The following is a 26,128-nucleotide window of genomic DNA, read 5'->3' as shown; positions in this document are numbered from 1 at the left end:
GGCGACCCCTGTGAAAGGGCCGTTTGACCGCCAAAGGGGTCGCGACCCACAGGTTGAGAACCGCTGCTCTACACACATCTGCTCTATGGCTTTCCTACAAGCACCTGATCACAGCAGTGCTGAAGAGGGACTGTGCAATACAGCCTTTGGACCTGTCCTCTGAGTAATCCAGACCCTCCTCCAGCTAGTGTTGAGGCTCCCTAGGCTGCCCTCTCCTCCCTCTCACAGCAGATTGCAGAAATGATGCGGACCAAGTGCTAGACAAGGTGGTATCCATGGTTCTAACCACAAATAATGTAGGAAACAGCAGCCTCATTTCCACAACTAGGGGATTCGTCCTCTGAAATCTTTTCTGCCTGGGTAGGGAACACTGAATAAAGCTTTGAAAAAAGTGGGTTCCACAGTTACTGTAACAACTATAATAATACGGGGGATTCTAGAATGTCCTCAACAAGTCTTTATGGGTTTGGAAATAATTTTCAGCACCAACACTGAAGGGGAAATATCTGATAATTAACACAAGGAAAAACTCTAAATCAGTCAACCTGGGGCGAGCTCTTTCTAAAAACGGTTTTGACTGACTGGTCACCCAGATTGGTCAGGATGAACTTAATTCTCAAGACCGTGTGAATTCTATTTATAGATAAGGTACAGTACAAAATTCTGGCTGTTGTCTACAATGTTGGCATGAAACAGGAGGGCAGAGGAAACCACTCTTAGCCACTGTCACTCTGCGAGGCTGGAGACGCTCGTGATGCCAGAGCAGGAAGCCCCGCTGTACCTCGCACAGACATGGGCTGATATTTTTATTTTATTTTATAAATATATTTTATTGATTTTTTTACAGAGAGGAAGGGAGAGGGATAGAGTTAGGAACAATGATGAGTGAGAAACATCGATCAGCTGCCTCCTGCACCCCCCCCCCGCCACTGGGGATATGCCCCCAACCAAGGTACATGCCTTGACCGGAATGGAACCTGGGACCCTTCAGTCCGCAGGCTGACGCTCTATCCACTGAGCCAAACCGGTTAGGGGTGGTCTGTGATATTTTTAAAGTGTTTTTATTGATTTTTGGAGAGAGGAAGGGAGAGGGAAAGATAGAAATATCAATGATGAGACAGAAATATTGATTCCCTGCCTCCCGCATGCCCCCTAATTGGGACCGAGCCAGCAACCAGGGCATGTGCACTGACCAGGAATGGAACAGGTGACCTCTTGGTGCATGGGACAAGGCTCAATCCATACAGCCACACTGGCCAGGCAATACAATTTTTCTTATAGAGAGCAGCTGACTCAAACTTTGTGTTTTTGTTTTTGAATATATTTTATTGATTTTTTACAGAGAGGAAAGGAGAGAGGGATAGAGAGTTAGAAACATCAATGAGAAACACCCATCAGCTGCCTCCTACACACCTCCTACTGGGGATGTGCCCACAACCAAGGTACATGCCCTTGACTGGAATCGAACCTGGGACCTTTCAGTCCGCAGGCTGACGCTCTATCCACTGAGCCAAACCAGCTAGGGTTCAAACTTTGTGTTTTAAAATTACTCAGAAGAGGATCTAAGGGACAACACCAGGCTGAAAGGCCCCAAAGTTATCCAATTTGAAGAAATCCTACCCTTGTCATTAATATCATTCTGTGACAAAATAATGAGGAATTTTTCTTTACTTATTTTGAACTTATGTCCAAGTTATCAGGATAAGTAACTATAGGAACAAAAAGGCAGTGTAAATATAGATAAAAGGAGATGAAATATATTGATATTCCCGAGAGTCTGATGCGTCTGTCCTAGGCAAGGAGCCACATCAAGCCCACCCGAGTGTGATGAGCAATTTCTATTGCACTGATTAATATCTAGTCACAAAAGGCCATGGAATCAATAGTGTCTGTACCCATAACTGGTGTGACCTCGCTGTTTTAAAGAAAGCTGAGGCTGCTTTTGTTTTAGCATTCTATTACACACACACACACACACACACACACACACACACACACACACGGCTTATAGGTTTGTTTGGTTTTTTTGCTCCAAATATTCAGAACACAGAGATTTAAAAAGGATGTGTTTTGAACTGATGTTAGATGAGTAGTTTTTTTTTTGTTAATTCTCACCCAAGGATATTTTCTCCATTAATTTTTAGAGAGTGGAAGGGAGGGAGGGGGAGAGAGAGAGAGGAGATAGAGAAACATCAATTGGTTGCCTCCCACATGCGCCTGGGCTAGGGCTGGGGATCGAACCTGCAACCCAGGTACGTGACATGTCTTTGATCAGGAATCAAACCCATGACTCTTCAGTGCTTGGGCTGGCTTTCTAACCACTGAACCACACCAGCCAGGGTGAGTTTTCAAATATCTATTTACAAAATTGTCATCTGGTCAATTTGAAATTTCACATGATGTGGATGTAGATGAAATTGGGAAAACTGGTCCTTAAGAAGTGTCATGTCTAAAATGGAATTCCACAAATGTTTATAAAGAAGCCCTCATTCCCCCCCCCCCCCAATAAGAGAAGTTGAAGAAAAAAGGTCACTGTGGATCTTAAAGTGAAGGAGAACAAGAATGAAGTATTTTTAGGATCTTTAGAGCATGCAGGGGGGAGACTGAGTAAAGAGGCTTTGAAAACAGCAATCCTCAGACCTCTGACTGCAGTTAGAACGTTCGTTGAAATGATGGAGATAGTGGTCCTAAGGCAAATTCAGGGCAGCCAATCAGCCATCTTGGGAGTTGCTGTTTAGATTAAAATGTTTAAAAATATGCTGTACCCTCCAATGAAATCTGGAACGAAGAACAAGTACTGTGATTACAATTTATTCCTTTTTTAAAAAATTATTTATTGATTTGAGAAAGACAGAAACATCAAATTGTTGTTCCACCCATTTATGCATTCATTGGTTGATTCTTGTATGTGCCCTGACCAGGAATGGAACTGGTGACCTCTTGGTGCATGGGACAAGGCTCAATCCATAGAGCCACACTGGCCGGGCTATACAGTTTTCTGGGGATCGAATCCACAACCCTGGCCTATTGGGACGATGCTCTAACCAATTGACCCCCCCACCCCCACCCAGAGTTTATATTCTTAAGGTTCATGCCTCTAACCTGTCTTCAGTCAGAGGGGCCAGCCTATGTAGGTACACCGAGTGACAGTGTCACTTTAAGAAGCTATCTGTACCTTACAGATACACTTCACACACAGCTTTTTAAATTCTTGAAACACACACCCCAGCTTTCTACAGAATATCAGAAATACCTTTTCCTTTAGAATTCAACAGGATTTTCAAACCTAACGTCCTTCAAGACCTGTTGCTGCTGCATTTTAAACTCCAGTTTTCTTGGATGACGACTTCTCACCTCTCTGCTGTGGCGGATCCTTCAACAGCTCAAAGGGCACCTGTGAGGTACATCCTTTGGCCATGCCTGTCAAGGACACTTGCTTGACCGCACTGCTTCTTTTTGAGAGGATAATAAAGACAGTCCTAAATAAGCATCCTTTTTACTAGCACAATATCATTTCTTGCTTATATGGATGTATAATAACTATTCCACTACTTGCCTGCGCCTGAAGCCCAGAAGAGTGGTTTCTACCTGTGGGTTGTGTATGTAAAACCACCGCCTCAGTGAAGAGGAGAAAGGGATAAGGGACCCCCATCTATCAAATGTGTCACGTGGACTGCCTTTCACTTTAGGTGAGACTCCCAGAACAGCGATCTTTTCTATCCTGGGACAGAGAGAAGCAGGCTGAGGATACCCAGGTGACGAATTCCATTGTAAAGAAATGGCCATCAGTAAAGACTTTTTCTCCCTTCTTGCACAGTTTTTACTGCAACCCAGCACGAGATCTTTCCTCTCTGTCCTCAATATCCTTCTTACCTTTTTTTAATATGGTTTTTAATCCTCACCGGAGAACATGCTTTTTTACTGATTTTAGAGAGAGAGGAAGAGGGAGAAAGAGAAACATCTATTGGTCCCCCCCCTCACCCCCCCCGCCCCCCACGGACAGAACCTGAAACCTACATGTGTCATGACAGGAAACAACTTGTGACCTTTCAGTGTACAGGATGATGCTCTAACCAACTGAGCCACACCAGCTGGGGATCCTTCCTATCTGGTTAAGCAGACTAATTCACATCATCAAATTACAATCCCTTCAATGCTCTGATCGTTGTCATAAACAGACTGGAAACTGTTAACAAAAGATATAGAAAACAGAGATATTTCTAATGAAATAGTTTTTTGGATAAAGTTTCTGTTGTCCTTGAAGTTCCCAACATAAGGTCTTACTGTCTGAGATACGTGCTCTTGTGCTGGACTCCTACAGCCCAAATGACATGAAGGAATTCCATAAATATGCACTTTGGTGTAGTGTTGCCCAGATATGCACACTTACTGCAAAGTTGGCCAATGAGTATTATGACATAGCACCTGTCACCAGGTAAAACCAAAAATGGGAGCCCAAGAACCCCCGAGGTTTTCTTCCCAGTTGGTTGTGACTTGAAAAATCAAGGGATGATTATTCAAACATTATATCTGAACACTTGTCTTCGTATTCCACAATATGCTGACAGACAGTTCAACCTGATGAGTGTTGAAAGATAAACACCCTGTAATTGATGTAGAATATATGAAATTCCTCACTCGTCCAATGCCCTTTAGCAAGACCTCTGATTCATAAGGGATCATTCTACCCTAGTCTGTTTTCATTATCCCAGTTGATTAAAAAAATGCTGACACAGAAAAAAGGACAATGGGAGAATAGATGCTATAATAGCTGATGCAATACACAGGAGGGCATAAGTGCTTATACTGAAGGTTGTACAGAGGGCATTTATAAAATATTTAGACATGTAGCTTCCTTTGTAGACAGAGTAAATCACCTGGGTCCAAAAATGAAAGCCAAAGAATCTGGCAACATTTAAGAAACCTCCCAAGTTTTAAGGGAAGTTTAAACCAGCCATGCCCAGAGCTAGATGAACAAATTTTAAGTAATTCTAAGAAATCCCTCATTACCTTTTATTCTGCCTTACCAGAACATAGTAAAAAGAACTGAGAGTCCAGAAGAAAGTGGGTTATGGAAAACATTCCCTTTGGCTCTTAAAATCACTGGGTTTCGGTTATTCACTTACAAATTCTACTATAATCAAGTTTTCCATAAGAAGAGAAGTTTAAGCCACTGAAATCTAAGAGATCTTCTTCAATGGTACCATGTAGAAAGGAAAAAACCTTTCTGTGTTTGAAAAGTTATTAGTCTGCAATGGAAGACATTACATTCTAAAAACAAGAGAAAGTCTGGCTGGTTCAAGTCAGAAACCCAGGGTGGAGGTTTCCAAGGCCCTTTTATTAGGAGAAGGTGCCTCTTATAGCACAAAACCTCACATATGTATCAGTCAAGCAGATCAGTTCCTAAAAATTAAGAAGAAAAGGGAAAACAAAACAGATGCGCTGCTTATATTTATGTTAGACATAAATTAGAAGAATTTATAAAATGGTCACCTTTCTTCCAGAATAAATGCAGAGTGTATATTATGAATGCACCTCCAGGTTTAAGTTGCTTTGTTTTGTTTTCCAATAATAAATAAATAAATACAATTTGCTCTTAAGTTTTGGGTCCACCTGTGCCACCGCTGGGCTCTGAGTCATGGCTGGCTTTTCCCTTCTCGCTCCTGTGCGAAGTATTAGATTGTACGGGGGTTGCCAACTTCCCTTGGCTATCTTTTCGGGGTGGCATCCGCTCATTAATTAGGTCCAGACCTCGGGCTTCATCAAAACTCCGGATCCTGTGCTGATGCGAAAACCCTCTGATGGCTACAGAAAAACAGGAAAGGGAGGAGCTCAATTAGACAGCAAAGCGACAAGCTTCAAGTTTCTTAGCACACAGCAGCCTCCTAGAGAAAAACACAGAAGAGTGGCCAGGGAGCACATGGCTGGTGAGGATAACAGGCAATATTTGATTTGAATTAGCTTTGACTTGAAGCTACCAATTCTTTTTTTTTCTTTTTAATATATATATATTTTATTGATTTTTTACAGAGAGGAAGGGAGAGGGATAGAGAGTTATGATCAGCTGCCTCCTGCACACTTCCTACTGGGGATGTGCCCGCAACCAAGGTACATGCCCTTGACTGGAATAGAACCTGGGACCCTTTGGTCCGCAGGCCAACGCTCTATCCACTGAGCCAAACCAGTCAGGGCAAAGCTACCAATTTTCAAGGCCCCCAGGGCAGCTGAAACTGTGAAAGTAATTTTCATAGGAGCACAACACAATTAGATATAGCAGAAGTATACCTGACAAAAAGGAAACAAGTTCCTCCTTAGTCCCAGAACATTTAGGAAAGAGTTTCTTATGCCAGAAACGTGCTCAATGGGAGAGAAAAAAAGGAAATGCTAGAATAATAGAACAGGTTAAACAGAGTAGTTACTTAAGCGCAAACATCACATTGACCACAGAAAAAAAGTAACAAAAGAACTAGTCTTTTTGTTTATAAGGACAGCTTTTTATCTTGCACAACCAGGAGCTGAACATAACTTAAAAGCCATCTAAACAATAGCTTTTAGATATTTTCTTTGATTGAATTTTTGTATTGTCAAGGAAACCATTCCCATTTTGAATCACCTTACCTAATAAAACAAATTTATAAAACAATATGAATTACAATGGTTTTCATCCACAGATTTGCAGATAATTTGTTACTTCAAATTTGCTTTCATAGAAACAAAGATAATTTAGCTTGACTGACTTAGGCCAACCTCAGAAATTAACCAAATTAACTTCCTGTCTACTTTTGCCTCTGCTCTTATTATCGTTGGATAAAGAGGTTGGCCTGTTTGAATCTCTAGTAATCTCTTATATATGGAAGAGCTAGAGCAGTGGTTCTCAACCTTCTGGCCCTTTAAATACAGTTCCTCATGTTGTGACCCAACCATAAAATTATTTTCGTTGCTACTTCATAACTGTAATGTTGTTGTTACTGTTATGAATCATAATGTAAATATCTGATATGCAGGATGGTCTTAGGTGACCCCTGTGAAAGGGTCGTTCGACCGCCAAAAGGGTCACAACCCACAGGTTGAGAACCGCTGAGCTAGAGGATTAACCCACTTGGTCCCTCTTGACCAATTGCCTACACTTCAGCCATTACATTAAAACAGCCCAGAAAGGACTTTAGCTGTGGAGAGGGTCATTTGTAATACTTTGTGAGCATGCCTAGAAATACCTATTCCTTTTCTCACGGTTACAGTTCTGGTGATGCAATAATAAAAGATTTCAAATGTGGACAAAGCTTTTTAAAACCAGTAGACAGACACATGATCACATCTATCACAGGAATATGGCCATACCTTCCTGGGCCTCTACCGCTTCTACTGTGGCTGTAAGAGGCAGGAGCAGTGGCATGCAAAAATGAAGACAGAAAACGAGTGAGTAAACCAACAGCAATGCTGCCAGCAGACATCCTCGGGTCCTACCTTTTAGACTATTCCCATCCATAATAAAAGTCCACTAATTAGAGAAGCAAGAGGATTATTGTGAAAAAACTAAATTGGGGGCAGGGGCAATGTGAGGTGAGGAGTTTCTAACATTTCAGGGAGCATGGGAACCTTTCAGCTAATGGCATCTACACCTAAGTCCATGGAGTCAGTCAAGCTGTCTATAGAAACCAAGAGTTATGTTGCTTTCCTGATTTTATTTTTTTCTGCTTCTTACTTTTTTATTTATTTACTTTTTTGTTGTTAATCCTCACCCGAGGATGCTTTGCCATTGACTTTTAGAAAGAGTGGAAGGGAGGGAGAGAGACACACAGAGAGAAACATCCATGTGAGAGACACATGGATTGGTTGTCTCCTGCACTTGCCCTGACCAGGACATGGAATTGAGCCTGCAACTGAAGTTTGTGCCCTTGACTGGAATCGAACCCAGGACCCTTCAGTCCAAACTGGCTAGGGCGTTTTCCTGATTTTAAGTAGCCAGATGCTAATTTATGTCTTGACATTCACATAGAGTCAAATAATTTAACATTACAACCATTCTTGGGTAATAGCTCAGATGGTATTAAATGAGCTGCTGCTGGGTCCTATTAAAAAAACATACCTAAAATTTCTTGTGATTGTTCTCAAGCAACTTATGTGGAGTCCAATTGTTTTAAATTACTTAACAATAAAAAAAGGCCTTTGAATAACATACTGGCATTTGAAAGGAGAGAAAAACGGATTATAAGTGAAGGGTTATATCTTGTCCAGGTGTGGAGTACTAAGCTGGCAAAGGCATAAAACTGTTCAATTCTGGATACAATTCATGTACCATCTGGGATTAGAGATACAACAGAGGCTCATATTTCCAACAATGTGACTTTCATTCACTGTGTGAGAGAGAAGCCCAATTACTAAGAAGGCCTTCTTCTTCCTCAGTGAGAGAAAAGGAAACCATTAATACCAATAGGTAAACTTCATTGCATCTTCTGTTAAGACAGTAAAAGCCCTAAAATATGAAAAGGTTATAGGTTGTAGTTGCAAGAACGATCCTATTAGGAGAACCCTGTCAGTTCCACAAATACCAACTTTTAAAAGAAGGCAGGGAAGAATAATGAACAGTAACAGCTTGCCCTGCCTTAGGCTTTATATATCCGCAAGACAGGAGAAATGGGAGAATGGAAAGTTAACTTCCTAACGCAATGTGAAAATGGAAACTTGGAATCAACTTATCAAGTGCTTACATTTGTCAACCATATGTAGGCATGTGCTAAAGCAATGTCACACCCTCTCTAATCTCCTCAAATAGAACAAATAAACTTTCTCAAGAAGACCATAATGCCTTCAAACAGTATATCAAGCCCAAGTGTGAGGAAGAGGGAGAACAAAGCATTGCCTGAAATTGTATACCAAGTGTTGGCCTAATTAGAGTTTAAAAGCTATGTGGCAAAATATGTACTAGTATTACATTGTTTGGGGCCCTCCTAGAATTGCTTTTTGCATTGGGTATTAAGATATCGGCCAGGCCCTAACCGGTTTGGCTCAGTGGATAGAGCGTCGGCCTGAAGACTGAAAGGTCCCAGGTTCGATTCCGGTCAAGGGCATGTACCTTGGTTGCGGGCACATCCCCAGTAGGAGATGTGTAGGAGGCAGCTGATCAATGTTTCTCTCTCATCGATGTTTCTAACTCTCTATTCCTCTCCCTTCCTCTCTGTAAAAAATCAATAAAATATATTAAAAAAAAAAAGATATTGGCCTGGCTGTAGCCGGTTTGGCTCAGTGGATAGAGCACTGGCCTGCAGACTGAAGGGTCCCAAGTTTGATTCTGGTTAAGGGCACATGTTCAGGTCTCGGGCTGGATCCCCAGTAGGGGGCGTGCAGGAGGCAGCTGATGGATGATTCTCTCTCATCATTGATATTTCTATCTCTCTCTCCCTCTCCCTTCAGTAAAAATACGTAAAAAAAAAAAAAAAGATACCAGCCTATATTGAAGGGCATTTTAGAAACAGTCATTTAAAACTGAGAAACGGACCTTTTTTCTTTACTGAAATAGAATTTATCCTATATAATAAAATCCTAATATGCAAATTTACTGAACGGCAGAACAACCAGTCGCTATGATGCGCACTGACCACCAGGGGGCAGATGTTCAATGCAGGAGCTGCCCTCTGGTGGTCAGTGCGCCAAAAGCCGGGCTCACAGCTGATGAGTGCAGTGGTGGTGGCAGGAGCCTCTTCCACCTCCGCAGCAGCTCTAAGGATGTCCAACTGACAGCTTAGGCCCAGGACCCCCCCTCCGAGTGCACGAATTTCGTGCACTGGGCTTCTAGTATACCATAAAATTGACTTGGTTAAAGTGTACAGTTCAATGATTTTAATAGAGTTGTGCAAAGTTTATTCACTATAACCTATGGTTAGAACATTTTCATCACCTTGAAATAAACCCATTTCCCTCTCTCATACCTGCCTCTTAATCCTAGATTTGCTACTCTGGATATTTCATATAAATGGAATCATACAATATGTGATTTTAGTTACTGGCTTCTCTCACTTAGCACAGTGATTTTCTTTTATTTTTTATTAATCCTCACCCGAGGATATTTTTCCATTGATTTTTTAGAGAGAGTGGAAGAGGGAAAGACAGAGAGAAATATTAATGTAAGAGAAACACATTGATTGGTTGCCTCCTGCACGTGCCCCAACCAGGGCCAGGGCCGGGGAGGAACCTGCAACCAAGGTATGTGCCCTTGATTGGAATCAAACCCGGGACCCTTCAGTCCGCAGGGTGATGCTCTAGCCACTGAGCCAAACTGGCTAGGGCAATTTTCTGTTCTTTTAAAATAAGTATTTATTTACTATTTACTTATTTGTTTATTATTTTTTGTTGTCATTAATCATCACCTGAGGCTATTTTTCATTGATTTTTAGAGAGAGTAGAAAGGGACAGGAAAGACATAAAGAGAGAAACATCGATGTGACAGAGACACATCTACTGATTGCCTCCTGCACGTGCCCCAGGGGGGTGGGGGGAATTGAACCTTCAAACCCTTGACTGGGAATTGATTCAAGACTTTTCAGTCCATAGGTTGACACTCTAGCCACTGAGCCAAACCAGCTAGGGCAGCACAGCAATTTTCAGTTTCTTTCATCTCATGGCACACATAAACTAGTTACTAAAATTCTGTGCCACACCAAAAATATATATTTTTTGCTGATCTAACAAAAAACATAGGTATAATTTTGATTCATTCACACTGGTCAGCTATTGTGTTGACTATTGTTATTTTTTAAAAATATATATTTTATTGATTTTTTATAGAGAGGAAGGGAGAGGGATAGAGAGTTAGAAACATCGATGAGAGAGAAACATCAATCAGCTGCCTCCTGATGTGCGCGCAACCAAGGTACATGCCCTTGAGTGGAATCGAACCTGGGACCCTTCAGTCCGCAGGCTGATGCTCTATCCACTGAGCCAAACTGGCTAGGGCACTATTGTCATTTTTTATTTGACAATCTAAGAGAAAAGAGGTTAGTGCTCTAAACTAAATAGTCAGGTATTGCATGTTTTAAAAATTCTTGTAGCATACCAGTTAAAAATCACTACCTTAGCATAATGTTTTCAAAGTTTATTCATGTTGAAGCATGTATCACTACTTCATTCCTTTTTATGACTGAACTAGTGGCCCGGTGCACGGATTTGTGCACATTAAAAAAAAATTTAGAAGAAATATTTTAATATTGTTATTTGCCCTTTCTCTATAACAGAAGTGTGGGAGATGAAAATTAGTAAAATGTATATGAAAATAATATGTAAATTGATAAATAAATAATAACAACATGATAACACTAAAAACATGATATAAAAACAACACTGGTAAAAACAATGACTGATAAATTGATTAAACTTATTCTAATATCTCCCTGTATACTGATACGTGCAATTGGCGCCAGCGAGAGCTTTACATGTATCGCACATGTGTGAGTCAACGTTTATTTTTATTATTTTTTATTTATTTATTTAAAAAATATTTTTATTGATTTCAGAGAGGAAGGAAGAGGGAGAGAGAGATAGAAACATCCATAATGAGAGAGAATCATGGATTGGTTGCCTCCTGCAAGCCTCCCACTGGGGATCGAGCCCACAGCCGGGCATGTGCCCTTGGCCGGAATCAAACCTGGGACCTTTCAGTTCTCAGGCCGATACTCTATCCACTGAGCCAAACCAGCTAGGGCTATTCATTTATTTTTTAAAAATGTTTTAATTGATTTTTAGATGTTTTTATTGATTTTTTTTAGAGAGAGAGGAAGGGAGGGGAAGAGATAGAAACATCAATGAGAGAGGAAACATTGATCAGCTGCCTCCTGTACACTCCCTACTTGGGATCAAGCCCACAACTTACACATGTGCCCTGACAGGGAATCAAACTGGGAATCAAACCAGTGACCTCTTGGTGCCCGAGATGAAGCTTAATCCACTGAGGGTCAACGTTTATTTTTAAATTGCCAGTACGGCCCTAGCCGGCTTGGCTCAGTGGATAAAGCGTTAGCCTGTGGACTGAAGGGTCCACATGCCTGGGTTGTGGGCTCAATCCCCAGTAAGGGGTGTGCAGGAGGCAGCTGATCAATGATTCTCTCTCATCATTGATGTTTCTATCTCTCTCTCCTTCTCCCTTCCTCTCTGAAATCAAAAAAGAAATATGTTAAAAAATAAATAAATTGCCAGTACGCAACATATGTACCAGCTGGTTGGACAGATTTACGGTCGGTCACTTAGCCTTTTATATATAGACAGTATTCCATTGTAGGGATATACCACATTTTGTTTATCCATTCATTAGTTGATGGACATTTGGGTTGTTTCCATTTATTGGCTATCACAATGAATGCTATGAACATTTAAATACATTTTTTTGTTTGGATATTTTAATTTATCTGGGATATACAACTTTGGAGTGGAACCGCTGGGTCACATGGTAACTATATGTGTAATCATCTAAGGAACTGTCAGATTAGCTTTAAAGGGCTGCACCATTTTACATCCTCACCAGTAGTGTATGAGGGTCCTAATTTCTACACATTCTTACCAACACTTGTTATTACCTGTCTTTTTGGTTACAGCTATCCTTATGTGTGTAAAGTGATATATCATTATAGTTTTGATTTGTATTTCTTTGATGTCTAATGATGTTGAACATCTTTTCATGTGCTTATTGACTATATGTATTTCTGTGGGAAATGTCTATTAAATTTTTTTACCAATTTTAAAATTTGAGTTATTTGGCCTTTCTTTTCAACCATTCTGTATGTTGCTTTTCACTTTCTTTCTTTAAAAAAAATACTTATTTATTTCAGAGAGGAAGGGAGAGGGAGAGAGAGATAAAAACATCAATGAGAAGTATCATTGATCAGCTACCTTCTGCACGCCCCCTCCTGGGGATTGAGCCCACCCTTGACTGGAATCGAACCTGGGACTCTTCAGTCCACAGGCTGACGCTCTATTCACTGATCCAAACTGGTTAGGACCCTTTTCACTTATTCATGGTTCCATTTGCAGCACAAAAGTTTTTAATTCTGATGTAGTCCACTTTATAACTGATCTGTTTTTTTTATCTTATTGTCTTTATGAATCTTATTCATTTATTGGCTTCCCTCTTTATTTTGGCTACTAAAAAGCTTAGATCACATCTGTGGCTGCCTAGTGGCTTTTCTGTTTGTTTTGTGCTCCAATTTCCAAGTATATTTATTTTATTTCACTTGCTGTGCGTATACTGTAATTTACTCCAGTCCCTCTTGGAACAAGGTGGGGCCTAAATGAGTATATGCTATAAGGTAATACGGGCTATTGTTGATTGAAAGCTCTCCAAGTAAAGTGGTATGGAAAATGAAAGGTCTTATTCAACTAATGCTCCAGAGTTTGTCAATAAACCTGTGCAACTGAGACTTCCTCTACGTGGCAGATGACAAAGAAAATAGAAAAACTTAAGGAGAAACAACTCAATACAACAAGGGGGGAGGACAAAAAGGCAATGAAACTCTAGTTTGATTTGCTAATGCTTCAACTCCACTTTTCATGCCCAGAATTAGTCATCCAATAATATGATCTCATGTTTCTTCCCGTTGCTTGACTAGATCTATGTTAATCTGCCAAATATCAATCTTTCCATTCCAGGGTTCCACAAAGCCCTCTCCTTAGAAGTCAATACCCATATAATTTTTAGAAGGGACACTCTGCTTGGAGAGGTGACTGTGGCACTGGAGTAGGATATGGCTTATAGGCAAAGAGACAAACACCCTCTCTGAAAAACTCTATCCAAAAAAATAAAGTATATATATCCCTGTGTAACTACCACCCAGAGAGTGATATAGAACATTCCTACTCCAGAAGTCCCCTGTGTCCCTTCTGGGCCAATACTATCCCTCTAAAGGAAGTCCATTCTGACTTCTATTATCACTGATTAGTGTGCCTGGTCCTGAACATCATATAAATCAGACAGTCAGTGTCCTTTTGGGTCTAGTTTTTTTTTAGTTCACCATAATGTCTGTGAGATTTAACCATGTTTGGCATGTATTTGTAATGCTATTTTTTGTTAATAGCCCATTATATACATATAACATATTTATCTATTCTACTATTTATTGATGGACATGTGGGTTGTTTCCCATTAGGGGCTATTCCAATAAAGCTAAGGTGGGCATTCTAATGCACAACCTTTGGGGGATATATGCACTAATTTCTCTTTGACAAATACCAGGTGTGGAACTGCTGGGTTATGGGGTAGACATGTTTTGCTTTACTGCCCAGTAAAGTTTTCCAAAGTGGTTGAACAAGCCGGCCAGCAATGTATCTAGTTGCTAGTTCTCCACAAACTCACCAACACTTGGTATCGTCAGTTGTTGTTTTTTTATGTTTCACAAATTTGTGTGTCATTCCTGTGCAGGGGCCATGCTAATATTCTGTTTCAATTTTAGTATATGTGCTGCCAAAGCGAGCACTTGTCAGACTTTTTCATTTTGATACTCTCTTCTGTGACGTGCCAGTTAAACTCTTTGGACCATTTTAAAAACATTGATTGCTTGCATTTTTCTTATTGAGTTATAGTTATGTATTATATTCTGAATACAAGTCCTTTGTCAGACTATGTATTGCAAAAATCTCTCAATTTATCGTTTGCCTTTTCCCTTTCTTAATCATGCACTTTTGTGAATAGAAATTCTTAATTTTAATAAAATTTAATTATTTTTTCTTTTAAGATTAGTACTTTTTGTGTTCTATTTAAGGGCTCTTTAGCTGCTTCAATGCCTATTCTCCATTCTTTCTCTTAGAGGAGTTTCACTGCTTTTACCTTTTACATCTAAGTTGTAATTCATTTTGAATTGATTTTTTGTATATGAAGAGAAGAGTCAAGATTAATTTTTCCCCCAGTTGCTCCAGTAACATTTATTAAAAGAAGTCCTAATTAAAAAAATTATTTTTTAATTAAAGTATAGTTGACATTTAATAGTATATTAGTTTCGGGTGTACAACATAGTGATTCTACATTTATATACCTTATGAAGTGATCACCATGATAAGTCTAGTAACCATCTGTCGCCATACATAGTTATTACAATATTATTGGTTATATTCCGTGTGTTGTACATTGCATCCCCGTGACTTATTTTATAATTAGAAGTTTGTACCTTTCTCCCCCTTCACCTTTGTGCCTCCCTCCTCCCCCTTCCCTCTGATAACCATCAGTTTGTTCTCTGTATCTATGAGTCTGTTTAGTTTGTTAATTTTTTTAAAATATTCCACATATAAGTGAAATTATATGGTGTTTGTCTTTCTCAGTCTGACTTATTTCACTTAGCATAATACCCTCCAGCTTCATCCATGTTGTCACAAATGGCAAGATTTCATATTTTTATTGAGGGAGCCCCAATTTTTCATTTTAACTGACTGCTAGGTAACAGGAGCACTCCTTCCTTGAAAGGAGCATTCCTCACACTCACCTGTCTCAATAGTCTGCTTTCCCCCTGAGAGGACACCCAGAGGGAGTGTCCCTGTAGGAGTCAGGCCCTTGAGAGTCAGCACACTCTCACTTTCTTCCCTGCGAAGGAAGAGCAAAGCCCTGGGTTAATGCCAGGTGTTTACCACTCAGCAATTCAAAGGTACTTAAAGGAAGTTACGATACATAGGGATAGAGAACAGGTTCTCCTTCTCCCTGCCCCTTCCCTGAACCAAAGAAAGGGATATTTTCTCCAAATATTCCAATTTTAAAGAATCTGCCAGGTCTTACTTTTCAATTAAGGACACTTAATAACCAGGTGTTATTCTAATGCTTCCCATATATTATCTCATTTAATCCTCTTAATAACCATGTAAAGCAGGTTTTGTTTTTAATCACTCTTTTATAGACAAGAAAAATGAGGCATAAGATCACACAGCTAAGGATGTATTCATACAGAGCCAGGATGTATTCATAGTGGCTCCAGAATCCACACTAAACTACTGCATTTGAGTTCATACCAAGTGAATGTTTACCAGAACATTGCTAGTCATTCTAACATATAGGTCTGATTCTAATCTGCACTTGACTTACAGTTCTAATACCAAATTCTAATTCTAAAAATTCTGTTCCGAAACCAGCTTCTAATGTACTCTCAAATGCTTTCATTCCCACACGTTAACGACAGACATCCTTACCGAAGAACTGAAAAGACCCGTGCCATCTTCCCAATGGCCCTGATTTTATTCTTGATGATCTCCTTTCGAACTGCAGAGAGTCCTTTAAAAATACAAAGAATTAGTGAATTAAAGGAATGTGTTAACATATTAAGTTTAAAAAATACAGGATGAAGCAGCTTTCTAAGTTAAAGAAACTGTCATTAAAAAAAAGAAATCAAGGCTCAAGTTTGTTTAAATAAAAATCTCAGGAAGTTCTGAGGAGCAAGAGAAAAAAAATAACCACAAGAGAAAAAGATGAAGTAAAAAATGGAGGGGCCACATGGGCACAGCTATGAGAGGAAGGAACTTATTTGCGGTTCTGAAATGTAGAGCACAGAGAAGAGTGTAACACACACATATAAACAAAGACAGTTGCGACAGCAAAGATCTCTTTTGAGAAAGCTGTGGGCCACCTTAGGACGCAGGGTTGGCCTGCGAATGGCAAGTGTTGATTTGAGCAGCTGTCTTCTGCATGCAAACACAGCATCAGGCGCCTCCAGAACTTAGTGAGGGCTACGGCTACGTTCACTCTATAATCCTCACTTCCAAACTGGTGAGGATTTCCTACCATTGACAACTGTGCAGTACAAATCATGATGACGGGTTGAGGCTTTTCATAAACAACATCACAAAAGTGAATGCATGATTTCATGGCCTTTTCTCACCTAAGATTCAGAAAACAGCTCACACATGAGAAGCCAAGGTCCAGCATGCACCATGTGACAACACTCAACAGCCAGAAAAAGAAATGGGGCCTCCCCCGCCACACGGCACCCCCACCTCCCATATCCCCCAGCTCTCGATATCCTGCAGGATCATACAGCAGGTCCAGGGAAAACATATACATCAAAACAGAAAGGCAGGATGAAGACCCTGTCTGAAGGTGTTCAACTACAACTAAAAAAGTCTGATAGACTTTTTAGTGGGACAGACAGTGAATATTAAGCTCTTAACACATTAGTATGATACCTTTCTGATAGCTTGAAATGTAGTGATCTTCAGGGAGAAGAGACACCAAGAAACAAGGAGATGGAGAGAGGGAATATGGGAAGAGCATTTAAGTTTACATGGAAGAGAGAAAAAAAATCAAAGTGAAATGCAATGGGAGAAGCAGGCTGTTATCTTGATCAGCTCAGAAAACAACCCCCCGGCATCCTGACAGAATGTTCAATTATGGACTTCTTGTCAGTCATTTTTCCACTTGTTGAATGTTTATGGTTTTATACTAATTCACATCTATTATTATCCAACATGTTTTATCCCCAGAGATCATGAAAATAAAATTAGACAAAAAAAAAAGATATTTTTTTTTGTAGACCAAATGACATTGAAAACAAGGAACAAAAACAAAGGACAGAACAAACAGCTTACAATCCTCTTAATAAGAGCATTACATTTTTTAATGGATTCAATATATTCCTATATCTTTCTAGAGATATTACAGTTTTTCCTTTTTTAAGTTTTATATTTTCTTCAGAATCTCAAGTTCATTCAAGTTGCTTTTTGCTGTTGTCTCTTAGATACCTTCCTGAGTGTCTAGCAATCCTTCATGTTTACTCATGATTAAGAGTGAGGGACTCAAAAGCTTTCAGAGTTGGTGGGTGGACTGTTGACTTGGAGCTTTAGATAGAGTGATCAGATTGGGCCTGTTTTAGAGAATTCTCTCTACCAGTATTGAGTATGCATGCATATAGTCACTTATTTTTCAATTCTTTTGGTAAGGTACTGACCCCTCAATTGCACGGTATCCCCCCTCCAGAAATTGTTTGGTTTACCTTTTAGAGATTAGCCTCCAGACTTGGAGAAGAGGTAGTTGCTCACCAGCAACCAGGACTTTAACTGCCTTTCCAAAAGCTTTCACCCAGTCTCCTTATTTAGGCTCAGTGCCCATCTCCCTTCCCCCACCCAACCCACAGTCCCCAATTCTCTCAACTGGTGCTACCAATTCCTTTGCTTTTTGAGGGAGGATTCTGTGCTGGAGCTCAGCATTCCCCATTAGTAAGTTCAACTTTAGCTTTCATGAATCAGCAAAGTCAGTTAATGTGTTTTCTAGCTTCAGAAAGTCCTATAAAAATCTCTGGGTTTGTAGGTTTATAAGTTTCTTAACTTTTAAAAAAAAGTCCTCAACCTAGAGAGAGAGAGAGAGAGAGAGAGAGAGAGAGAGAATCTATTGGCTGTCTTCTATATATGCCCTGACTGAGAATTGAACCAGCAACCTTTCAGTGTACAGGATGATACTCAACCAACTGAGCCACTATGACTAGGTACTTTCTTAACCTTTGTTATTGTGAAGTATGATAGACATACAGAAAAGTACACAAACATGTAACCCAGTGATTTATTAAAAAGCAAATGCCCATATAATCACCACTCAGGTCAATAAATAGAACCTAATAATTATAGTCTCTGTCTTCTCCCCAAAAATCATTCTCTTGAATTTCACTGAAATCATCTTCTTACTGTTATTTATAGTTTTACCATGTAAGCATGCATCCACAAGCACTCGTTTTCATTTTTTAACTTTATGGAATTGGAACAATCAAATATGCATTTCTGTCCAGCTTCTTTTGTTCAACATTCACCCATGCTTTTCCTGTTGCTGTAGTTCAATGTCATTATTGTATACAACTCCACTATATAAATATGGCCCAACTTATTTCTCCTTTTTACTGTCAGTGGTCATTTGGGCTTATTCTAATCTTTGGCTATTTTGAATTAGGCTGCTGTGAATATTCCTGTGCCTTTCTCTTCACTGCATGTATTTCTGTTAAGTATATTTCTAGAATGAAAATGTTCAGTTATAGGGTAAGTGTATGTTCAACTTTGGATAAAGTTTGGCATTATCTACTAACGTGGATGTACCAATTTAAACTTCAGGGTCTGACATTCCTGCTACTTCACAACCTGGCCAACATTTGGTGTTATTCATCTTTAATTTTAGAGACAATCTGGTGAGTGTCTAAAATCATCCATTGTTTTAATTTGCATTTTCACAATTACCAATGTGGTTGAATATCTTTTCATATTTTTTTGGACATTTGGATACCCTCTTTTGTGAAGTGATTGTTCAAATCTCATTGGTTTCTATGTAGTTCATTATATATTTTGGCAAGTTCTTTCTTGGTTGCACTGCAAATATCCTCTCCCAATCTTTTTTCAAAAAATACTTTTATTGATTTCAGAGACAGGAAGTAAGAGGCAGAGAGAGATGGAAACATCAATGATGAGAGAGAATCACTGATCGGCTGCCTCCTGCACCATCTCCCCAACCCCACCCCGGGGATCAAACCCGAAACCTAGGCATGTGCCCTGACCGGGAATCAAACCATGACCGCCTGGTTCATAGGTAGATGCTCAACCACTGAGCTACCCCGCCTGGGCTCCTCTCCCACTCTTAATAGTATTTTTTGATAAACACAGTCTTTACTTTGAACACAGTCCAAGTTATTAATAGTTCCTGTATGGTTAGTGCTTTTTGCATCCTGTTTAAGAAATTTTCCTCTAACCCAAGATCATGAAGATATTCTATAATATAAATACTAGAAGATTTATTGTTTTGCCTTTCATATTGAATGTATTGATCCATCTGGAATTTACTTTTGTGCCTGTAATATGATAGGGGTCAGGTTTAGTTTTTACTCAAATAAATATTCTCAAACAATCTATGAAGAATACTGTCATTTCCCTACAACTCTGCAGTGCCACGTCTGATGCAAATCAAGTGTCCATAAATGTGTGGATCTATTTCTGGATTCTCGAGTCTGTTTTAGTGCTTGTTTGTCCTCGCACTAATAATTCTAATTACTCTAGCCTTATAGTAAACCTTCCTATCATATAGAACAAATCCTCCTACCTTATTCTTCTTCTATTTTAGCTATTTCCATACGAACTTTAGAATCTAACCTTAGCGTTTCCATATAAAATTTAGAATAAAATTGTTAATATTTGACTATGAATCCATATATCAATTTGGGAATAATTTATACCTTTCCAATACTGAATCTTCCAACAATCTATAAATATGATATTTCTTATTTAGATCTCTTTCAATTTATCTAACAATATCTTATATTTGTTGCTTAGGTATCACACAGCATTTGTTAAATTTATTGTAAATAGCATGTTAAAAAATCTTCATTTTGTTCATTGCTGGTAAATAGGAATACAAATGATTTTACTGATTTTTTATCCAGCAGCTTTATTACCTGCACTTATTGATTCTAATAATCTATAGACTCTCTTAATTCCCTGTACACATTCATATCAATAATGAGTTTTATTTCTTCCTTTCTAATCTTTATACCTTGTATTTCTTTTTCTTGCCTTACTGCTTTGGATACTACTTCTAATATGATATGGCATAGAGGTATTGAAAGCTGGAAACTTTGTCTGATTCCAAACACTAAGGAAAACTTTCAACACTTCACCATATGATGTTTGCTATAGGTTTTTTTGTTTTATGTCTTAATATATTTTTATTGATTTCAGAGAGGAAGGAAGAGGGGGAGAGAGAAACATCAATGATGAGAGAGAATCATTGATCGACTGTATCCTGCACACCCCTCACTAGGGATTGCGCCCACAACCTGGGCATGTGCTCTGACCAGGAATCAAACCATGACCTCCTAGTTCATAGGTTGATGCTCAACCACTGAGCCATGCTGACCAGGCTGTTAGAGGTTTTTATTAATATACTAGAGGTCCAGTGCATGGATTTGTGCACCGGTGGGGTTCCTCGGCCTGGCCTGCGGGGATTGGGCCAAAACTGGCTTTCCGACATCTCCTGAGGGGTCCTAGATTGCAAGAGGTCAATCCACCGGTGCACGATTGGGGCTGGGGAGGGGCCGCGGGATGGCTCCAGGTGTGTCCGGCCCATCTCACCCAGTTCCAATCGGCTGGACCAAACCAGAGCAGCAAGCTAACCTACTGGTTGGAGCGTCTGCCCCCTGGTGGTCAGTGTGCGTCATAGTGACTGGTCGAATGGTCAAATGGACACAGCATATTAGGCTTTTATATATAGAGATTTGTCAAATTAATTTTTCTCTCTCTAAAAAAATATGACTTCCTCACTAAACCTCGTTTAAGAAATCCATTGTAAATGAAAGATGAATCTTCTCTAATGCTGTTTCTACATCTACTGAGAAAATATGTTTTCTCCTTTTTCCTGTTAATGCAGGGAATTATTGTGGTTGATTCTTTAAGTAACAATTTTATTTTAGAATAGTTTTAGTTGAACGTAAAAGATATGAAGATAATATAGTGTTCCCTTATACCCCACACCCAGTATCCATTATTATTAACTACTAGAGGCCTGGTGCACAAAATTTGTGCATGGGGGGGGGTGTCCCTCAGCCCAGCCTGCACCCTCTCCAATCTGGGACCCCTTGGGGGATGTCCGACTGCTAGTTTCGGACATCCCTCTCACAATCTGGGACTGCTGGCTCCTAACCACTCACCTGCCTACCTGCCTGATTGCCCCTAACCGCTTCTACCTGCCAGCCTGATTGACGCCTAACTGCCCTCCCCTGCTGGCCATCTTGTGACATGGGGACGGCCATCTTGTGACGATGTGGGGGCGGACACCTTGTGACTACGTGGGGACGGCCACCTTGTGACAACGTGGGGGTGGCCATCTTGTGATGTGAGGGCGTAAGGGTCAATTTGCATATTATCTCTTTATTATATAGGATTTCCACTCTATATATTCCAGTATATACTGATTGAATTTTGAATGTTAAATCTTCTAAGATTTCTAAAATAAATCAACTAGGTTGGGCAGCATAAATCTTTTATGTATATTGTTAATTTCAATTTGCTTAGGTTTTGTTTAGGATTATTAGATCTATATTAATGGCCTTGTCATGTTTTAGTATCATAATCATACCAGCCTCATTAAGTAAGCATCTTTTTTATTTTTGGGATAAATTCGTGTTAAGATTTGTGTTGTTTCTTTTCTAAATATTTGGTAAATGTGTTGAAGTTTTCTGCACCTAACATTTTCTTCATAGAAAAATTTATCAATACAGACTTTATTTCTTGGTAGGCATGTGATTATTATGATTTCCTATATTGTTTTAATTTGGGTAAGTTTATTTTTCTAGGAATTTATCCATTTCATCTAAGTTTTAAAATTTACTGGTATAAACTCATTCTTATTTTGTTAATGTGCATAGGATCAGTACTGGCATTGAATAATGTCATATCTTTTTTATTTGATAAGTCTTATCAGGGATTTATCAATTTTACTAGTCTCTTGAAAAGAGCACATTTTATTTTACTACACTTCTGTACAGTATTTTGTTTTCTTTTATTAATATTTCTCTGAACTTTTTATTTCACTCCATTTACTTTCTTTAGATTTAATGCTATCCTTCCTTTTGTTAACTTGAGATGAATGCTAATTTTCCACACTTCTTCTCTCCCAGTATATGCCTGTAAGGTTATAAATTTTCCTCAAAGCATGGCTTTAGATGGATCCCTCAAGTTTTTATTCAAGTTTAAATCATTTTGTTTTTAAGCACTGATTTTTCAAAATATGGTATAAACTAAATTACAACTTAATTTGTTCATGTAAATTGCTTTCAAAATACATTGCAGCTAAGATGTGTATTAGATTTTACATGCATTTAGAAGAAACCATACAGAAGCATTTGCTTTTTCAATAAACTTGGCCAGTTCATACCTCTTTTGATCAGTCCACCACAGTCATGTGAGGTAAGAATTATCTGGATATTCTTTTTTAAAAAAAATATATTTTATTGATTTTTTACAGAGAGAAAGGGAGAGGGATAGAGAGTTGGAAACATCGATGAGAGAGAAACATCGGTCAGCTGCCTCCTACACACCCACTACTGGGGATGTGCCTGCAACCAAGGTACATGCCCTTGACCGGAATCGAACCTGGGACCCTTCAGTTCGCAGGCCAACGCTCTATCCACTGAGCCAAACCGGTTAGGGCTATCTGGATATTTTTAAAAAAAATTTTTAAAAATGTTTTTATTGATTTCAGAGAGGAAGGGGAGGGGTGGAGAGAGAGAAACATCAGTGATGAGAGACAATCATTGATCAGGTGCCTCCTACAGGCCCCACTCTTGGGATTGAGCCCCAAACCTGGGGATATGCCCTAACTGGGAATCAAACCATGACCTCCTGGTTCATAGGTTGACACTCAACCATTAACCACACCACTGGGCTGGTATTGTTTTCACACTGAACCATTCTGGGTGATATTCATCTTCTCTGCTTTTAGGGCAACTTGGGACATGAAGCCAAATGTCTGATTAAAATTTCTGAAGGAGAATTCTTTGTAGATGGCATCTCTCTCACTTAATTCCAAGCCTCCCGCTGCTTTACGATCAAGTATAACATGGTCACTCTCCTATGCTGTCAACCAGTGAGCATCTGTGCACATGGTTAAAGTTCTGGGCTCCAGTCAGCACAGGGCTACTTGCCGAGCACTGCCTGCCCTCGAGTTCTAATATGTACTAGTTTTTATTTTCATTCAGTTCAAAATTGTTTCAAATTTTCTTTGTTATTTGTTATTTGAACCATGGGTTATTATATATATTTAAATCTCCTAAAATGTGGGGGTCTCTAGTAATTTTTATTTTATTTTTTAAAAATAGTTTTTTATTGATTTCAGAGAGAAAGGAAGAAGGGAGAGAGAGAGAGAAACATCCATATGAGAATCAATGATTGGCTGCCTACTGGGGATTGAGCCCGCAACCTGGGCATGTGCCCTTGACCAAAATCGAACCAGGGACCCTTCAGTCTGCAGGCTGATACTCTAACCACTGAGCCAATCCGGCTAGGGCCTAGGTATCTTTTTTGTTATTAATATCATTATGATTTTAATCTTTTGACACCTGAAATTTGCTTTTAGCCCATTAGATGGTCAGTTTACAAAACTGTTCATGTGGTTTGAAAAAAGAGTGTATTCAGCATTTGTTAGATGTGGTGTTTTTTATATGTCTATTAGGTTGTTCTAATTTCTACAACCTTCCTAATTTTGTTGTCTTCTTATTACATCAATTACTGTTAAATTCTCCCATTATCATTTGGATATTTCTAATTGTATTTTTTAAAAAATATATTTTTATTGATTTCAGAGAGGAAGGGAGAGGGAGAGAGAGACAGAAACATCAATAATGAGAGAGAATCATTGGTCAACTGCACCCTGCAAGCCCCCTCCTGTTGACTGAGTCCACAACCCGGGCATGTGCCCTGATTGGGAATCAAGGACCTCCTGGTTCATAGGTTGATGCTCAACCACTGAACCATGCTGGCTGGGCAAATTGTATTTCTTTTAATTTTTGCTTTATATATTATGAAGCCATGTTATTAATTTCATACAAACTTAAAATTTATTTTTGTTTTAGAGTCTATTTCATGTAATCCTAATCTGCCTGCAATAGCTTTTCTTTGGGTAGTGTTTGATTTATACATTTATTCTTCTTTTATTTGCCAACTTTCTGTATCATTATGCTTTAAATCTGTCTCTTATTAAACATCATAAAGTTTTTTCTTTTAAAGCCCCAGCTGGGTAGCTCAGTTGGTTAGAGCATCATCCCGATACCACAAGGTTGTGGGTTTGATCCCTCAGGTCACATGTAAGAATCAACCAATCAATGCATAAATAAGTGGAACAACAAACTGCTGTTTCTCTCTCTCTAAAACCAACAAATAAAAAATTTTAAAAAATTTAAATCCTACCGGACAATCTTTTATCCATTTATATTTAATAGATATATTTATCATATTTTTTCTATTTGTTCTACTGCTATATATACCTTTCCCTCCTTTCTTGCCTTCTTCTGGGTTATTTTTTAAATATATTTTTATTGATTTCAAAGAGGAAGGGAGAGGGAGGGAGAGATAGAAACATCAATGATGAGAGAGAATCATTGATTGGCTGCCTCCTGCTCGCACCCTACTGGGGATCGAGCCTGCAACCCTGGGTATGTACCCTTGACTGTAACCGAACCTGAGACCCTTCAGTCTGCAGGCTGATGCTCTATCCACTGAGCCAAACAAGCTAGGGCTGGGTTATTTTTTTATCATTGTATTTTTATTTTACTTTTTTAATTTACTGATTTTAGAGAAAGAAGAAGACCGAGAGAGAGATACAATGTTAACACACTTTTCCTTCTTCCCAGATGATCTATAATAATCCTATCAAATAAAAGAGAAACATGGTAATTAGCCGTATGGCCGCTACCCTTCCCATTGGCTAATCACTGAGATATGCAAATTAACTGCCAACCAAGATGGCGGCCGGCAGCCAGGCAGCTGACGCGAACAGGGAGGCTTGCTTGCTCCAGTGACTGAGGAAGCCAGGTTCCCCGCCTGCTGACGGCCTCTCAGCTGCTCTCTAAGAAACATTGTAACAAATATAGAAGCTAAACAAAACCCCAGAAACCTGCTTTCAATCAGCCATGCTTCAGCCAGCCGGACTGCAACATTGTTTCAAATACAGCCGAGGCCTCAGAGCTAAAGCTGGCCTAGAATAAAAAAAAAAAGGAAAAAAGGACAGGTTGGGAGCTTCAGTCACCCGCCAGCCTGAAAACGGCCCTCAGCCCCTCATCCAAGCTGGCCAGGCACCCCAGTGGGGACCCCCCACCCTGATCCAGGACACCCTTCAGGGCAAACCAGCCGGCCCCCACCCGTGCACCAGGCCTCTATCCTATTAGTAAAAGGGTAATATGCCTCCCAGCACCGGGATCAGCGGAGCAGTGAGGCTCCCGGCACCAGGATCAGCGTGACAGGGGGCAGCGACCAAGCCCCCTGATCACCCTGCGACTCTGTGTGTGACAGGGGCGGGGCCACAACCTCCCTATCCGCCCTGCTCTGTTCGTGACAGGGGAAGGCGCCCCAACTCCCTGATCACCCTGCTCTGTGCCTGATAGGGGGGAGCTCCCCAACCCCCTGATTGCCCTGTGGCTCTGTGTGTGACAGGGTC

At 39.7% G+C, this 26,128-nt stretch overlaps 1 protein-coding gene and 1 pseudogene across 3 annotated transcripts in view; both read right to left on the bottom strand.

Annotated features, from left to right (window-relative positions):
* Window positions 1–5,297: 5,297 nt before the first annotated feature.
* Window positions 5,298–26,128, bottom strand: part of PPP3CC (protein phosphatase 3 catalytic subunit gamma) — a 67,393-nt gene continuing 46,562 nt past the window's right edge. Inside the window, exons 10-13 of one of the 3 annotated variants that reach the window (XM_023764317.1) lie at window positions 16,150–16,231; window positions 15,456–15,553; window positions 7,339–7,368; window positions 5,298–5,805 (exon numbers count right to left, since the gene is read on the bottom strand). In XM_023764317.1, coding sequence (XP_023620085.1) covers window positions 5,597–5,805; window positions 7,339–7,368; window positions 15,456–15,553; window positions 16,150–16,231 — 419 coding nt within the window. In that variant the 3' untranslated portion in view covers window positions 5,298–5,596. Of the gene's footprint in view, window positions 5,806–7,338; window positions 7,369–15,455; window positions 15,554–16,149; window positions 16,232–17,139; window positions 17,167–26,128 lie in introns of all 3 variants that reach the window. The other 2 variants (XM_023764318.1, XM_023764319.1) reach the window with 2 other exon arrangements.
* Window positions 14,357–14,456, bottom strand: LOC111828305 (annotated as a pseudogene).

The sequence above is a fragment of the Myotis lucifugus genome, unplaced genomic scaffold, assembly GCF_000147115.1.
Source record: "Myotis lucifugus unplaced genomic scaffold, Myoluc2.0 scaffold_328, whole genome shotgun sequence".
Classification (NCBI taxonomy): Eukaryota; Metazoa; Chordata; class Mammalia; order Chiroptera; family Vespertilionidae; genus Myotis; species Myotis lucifugus.
This window is presented reverse-complemented; position numbering and strand designations above follow the sequence as displayed.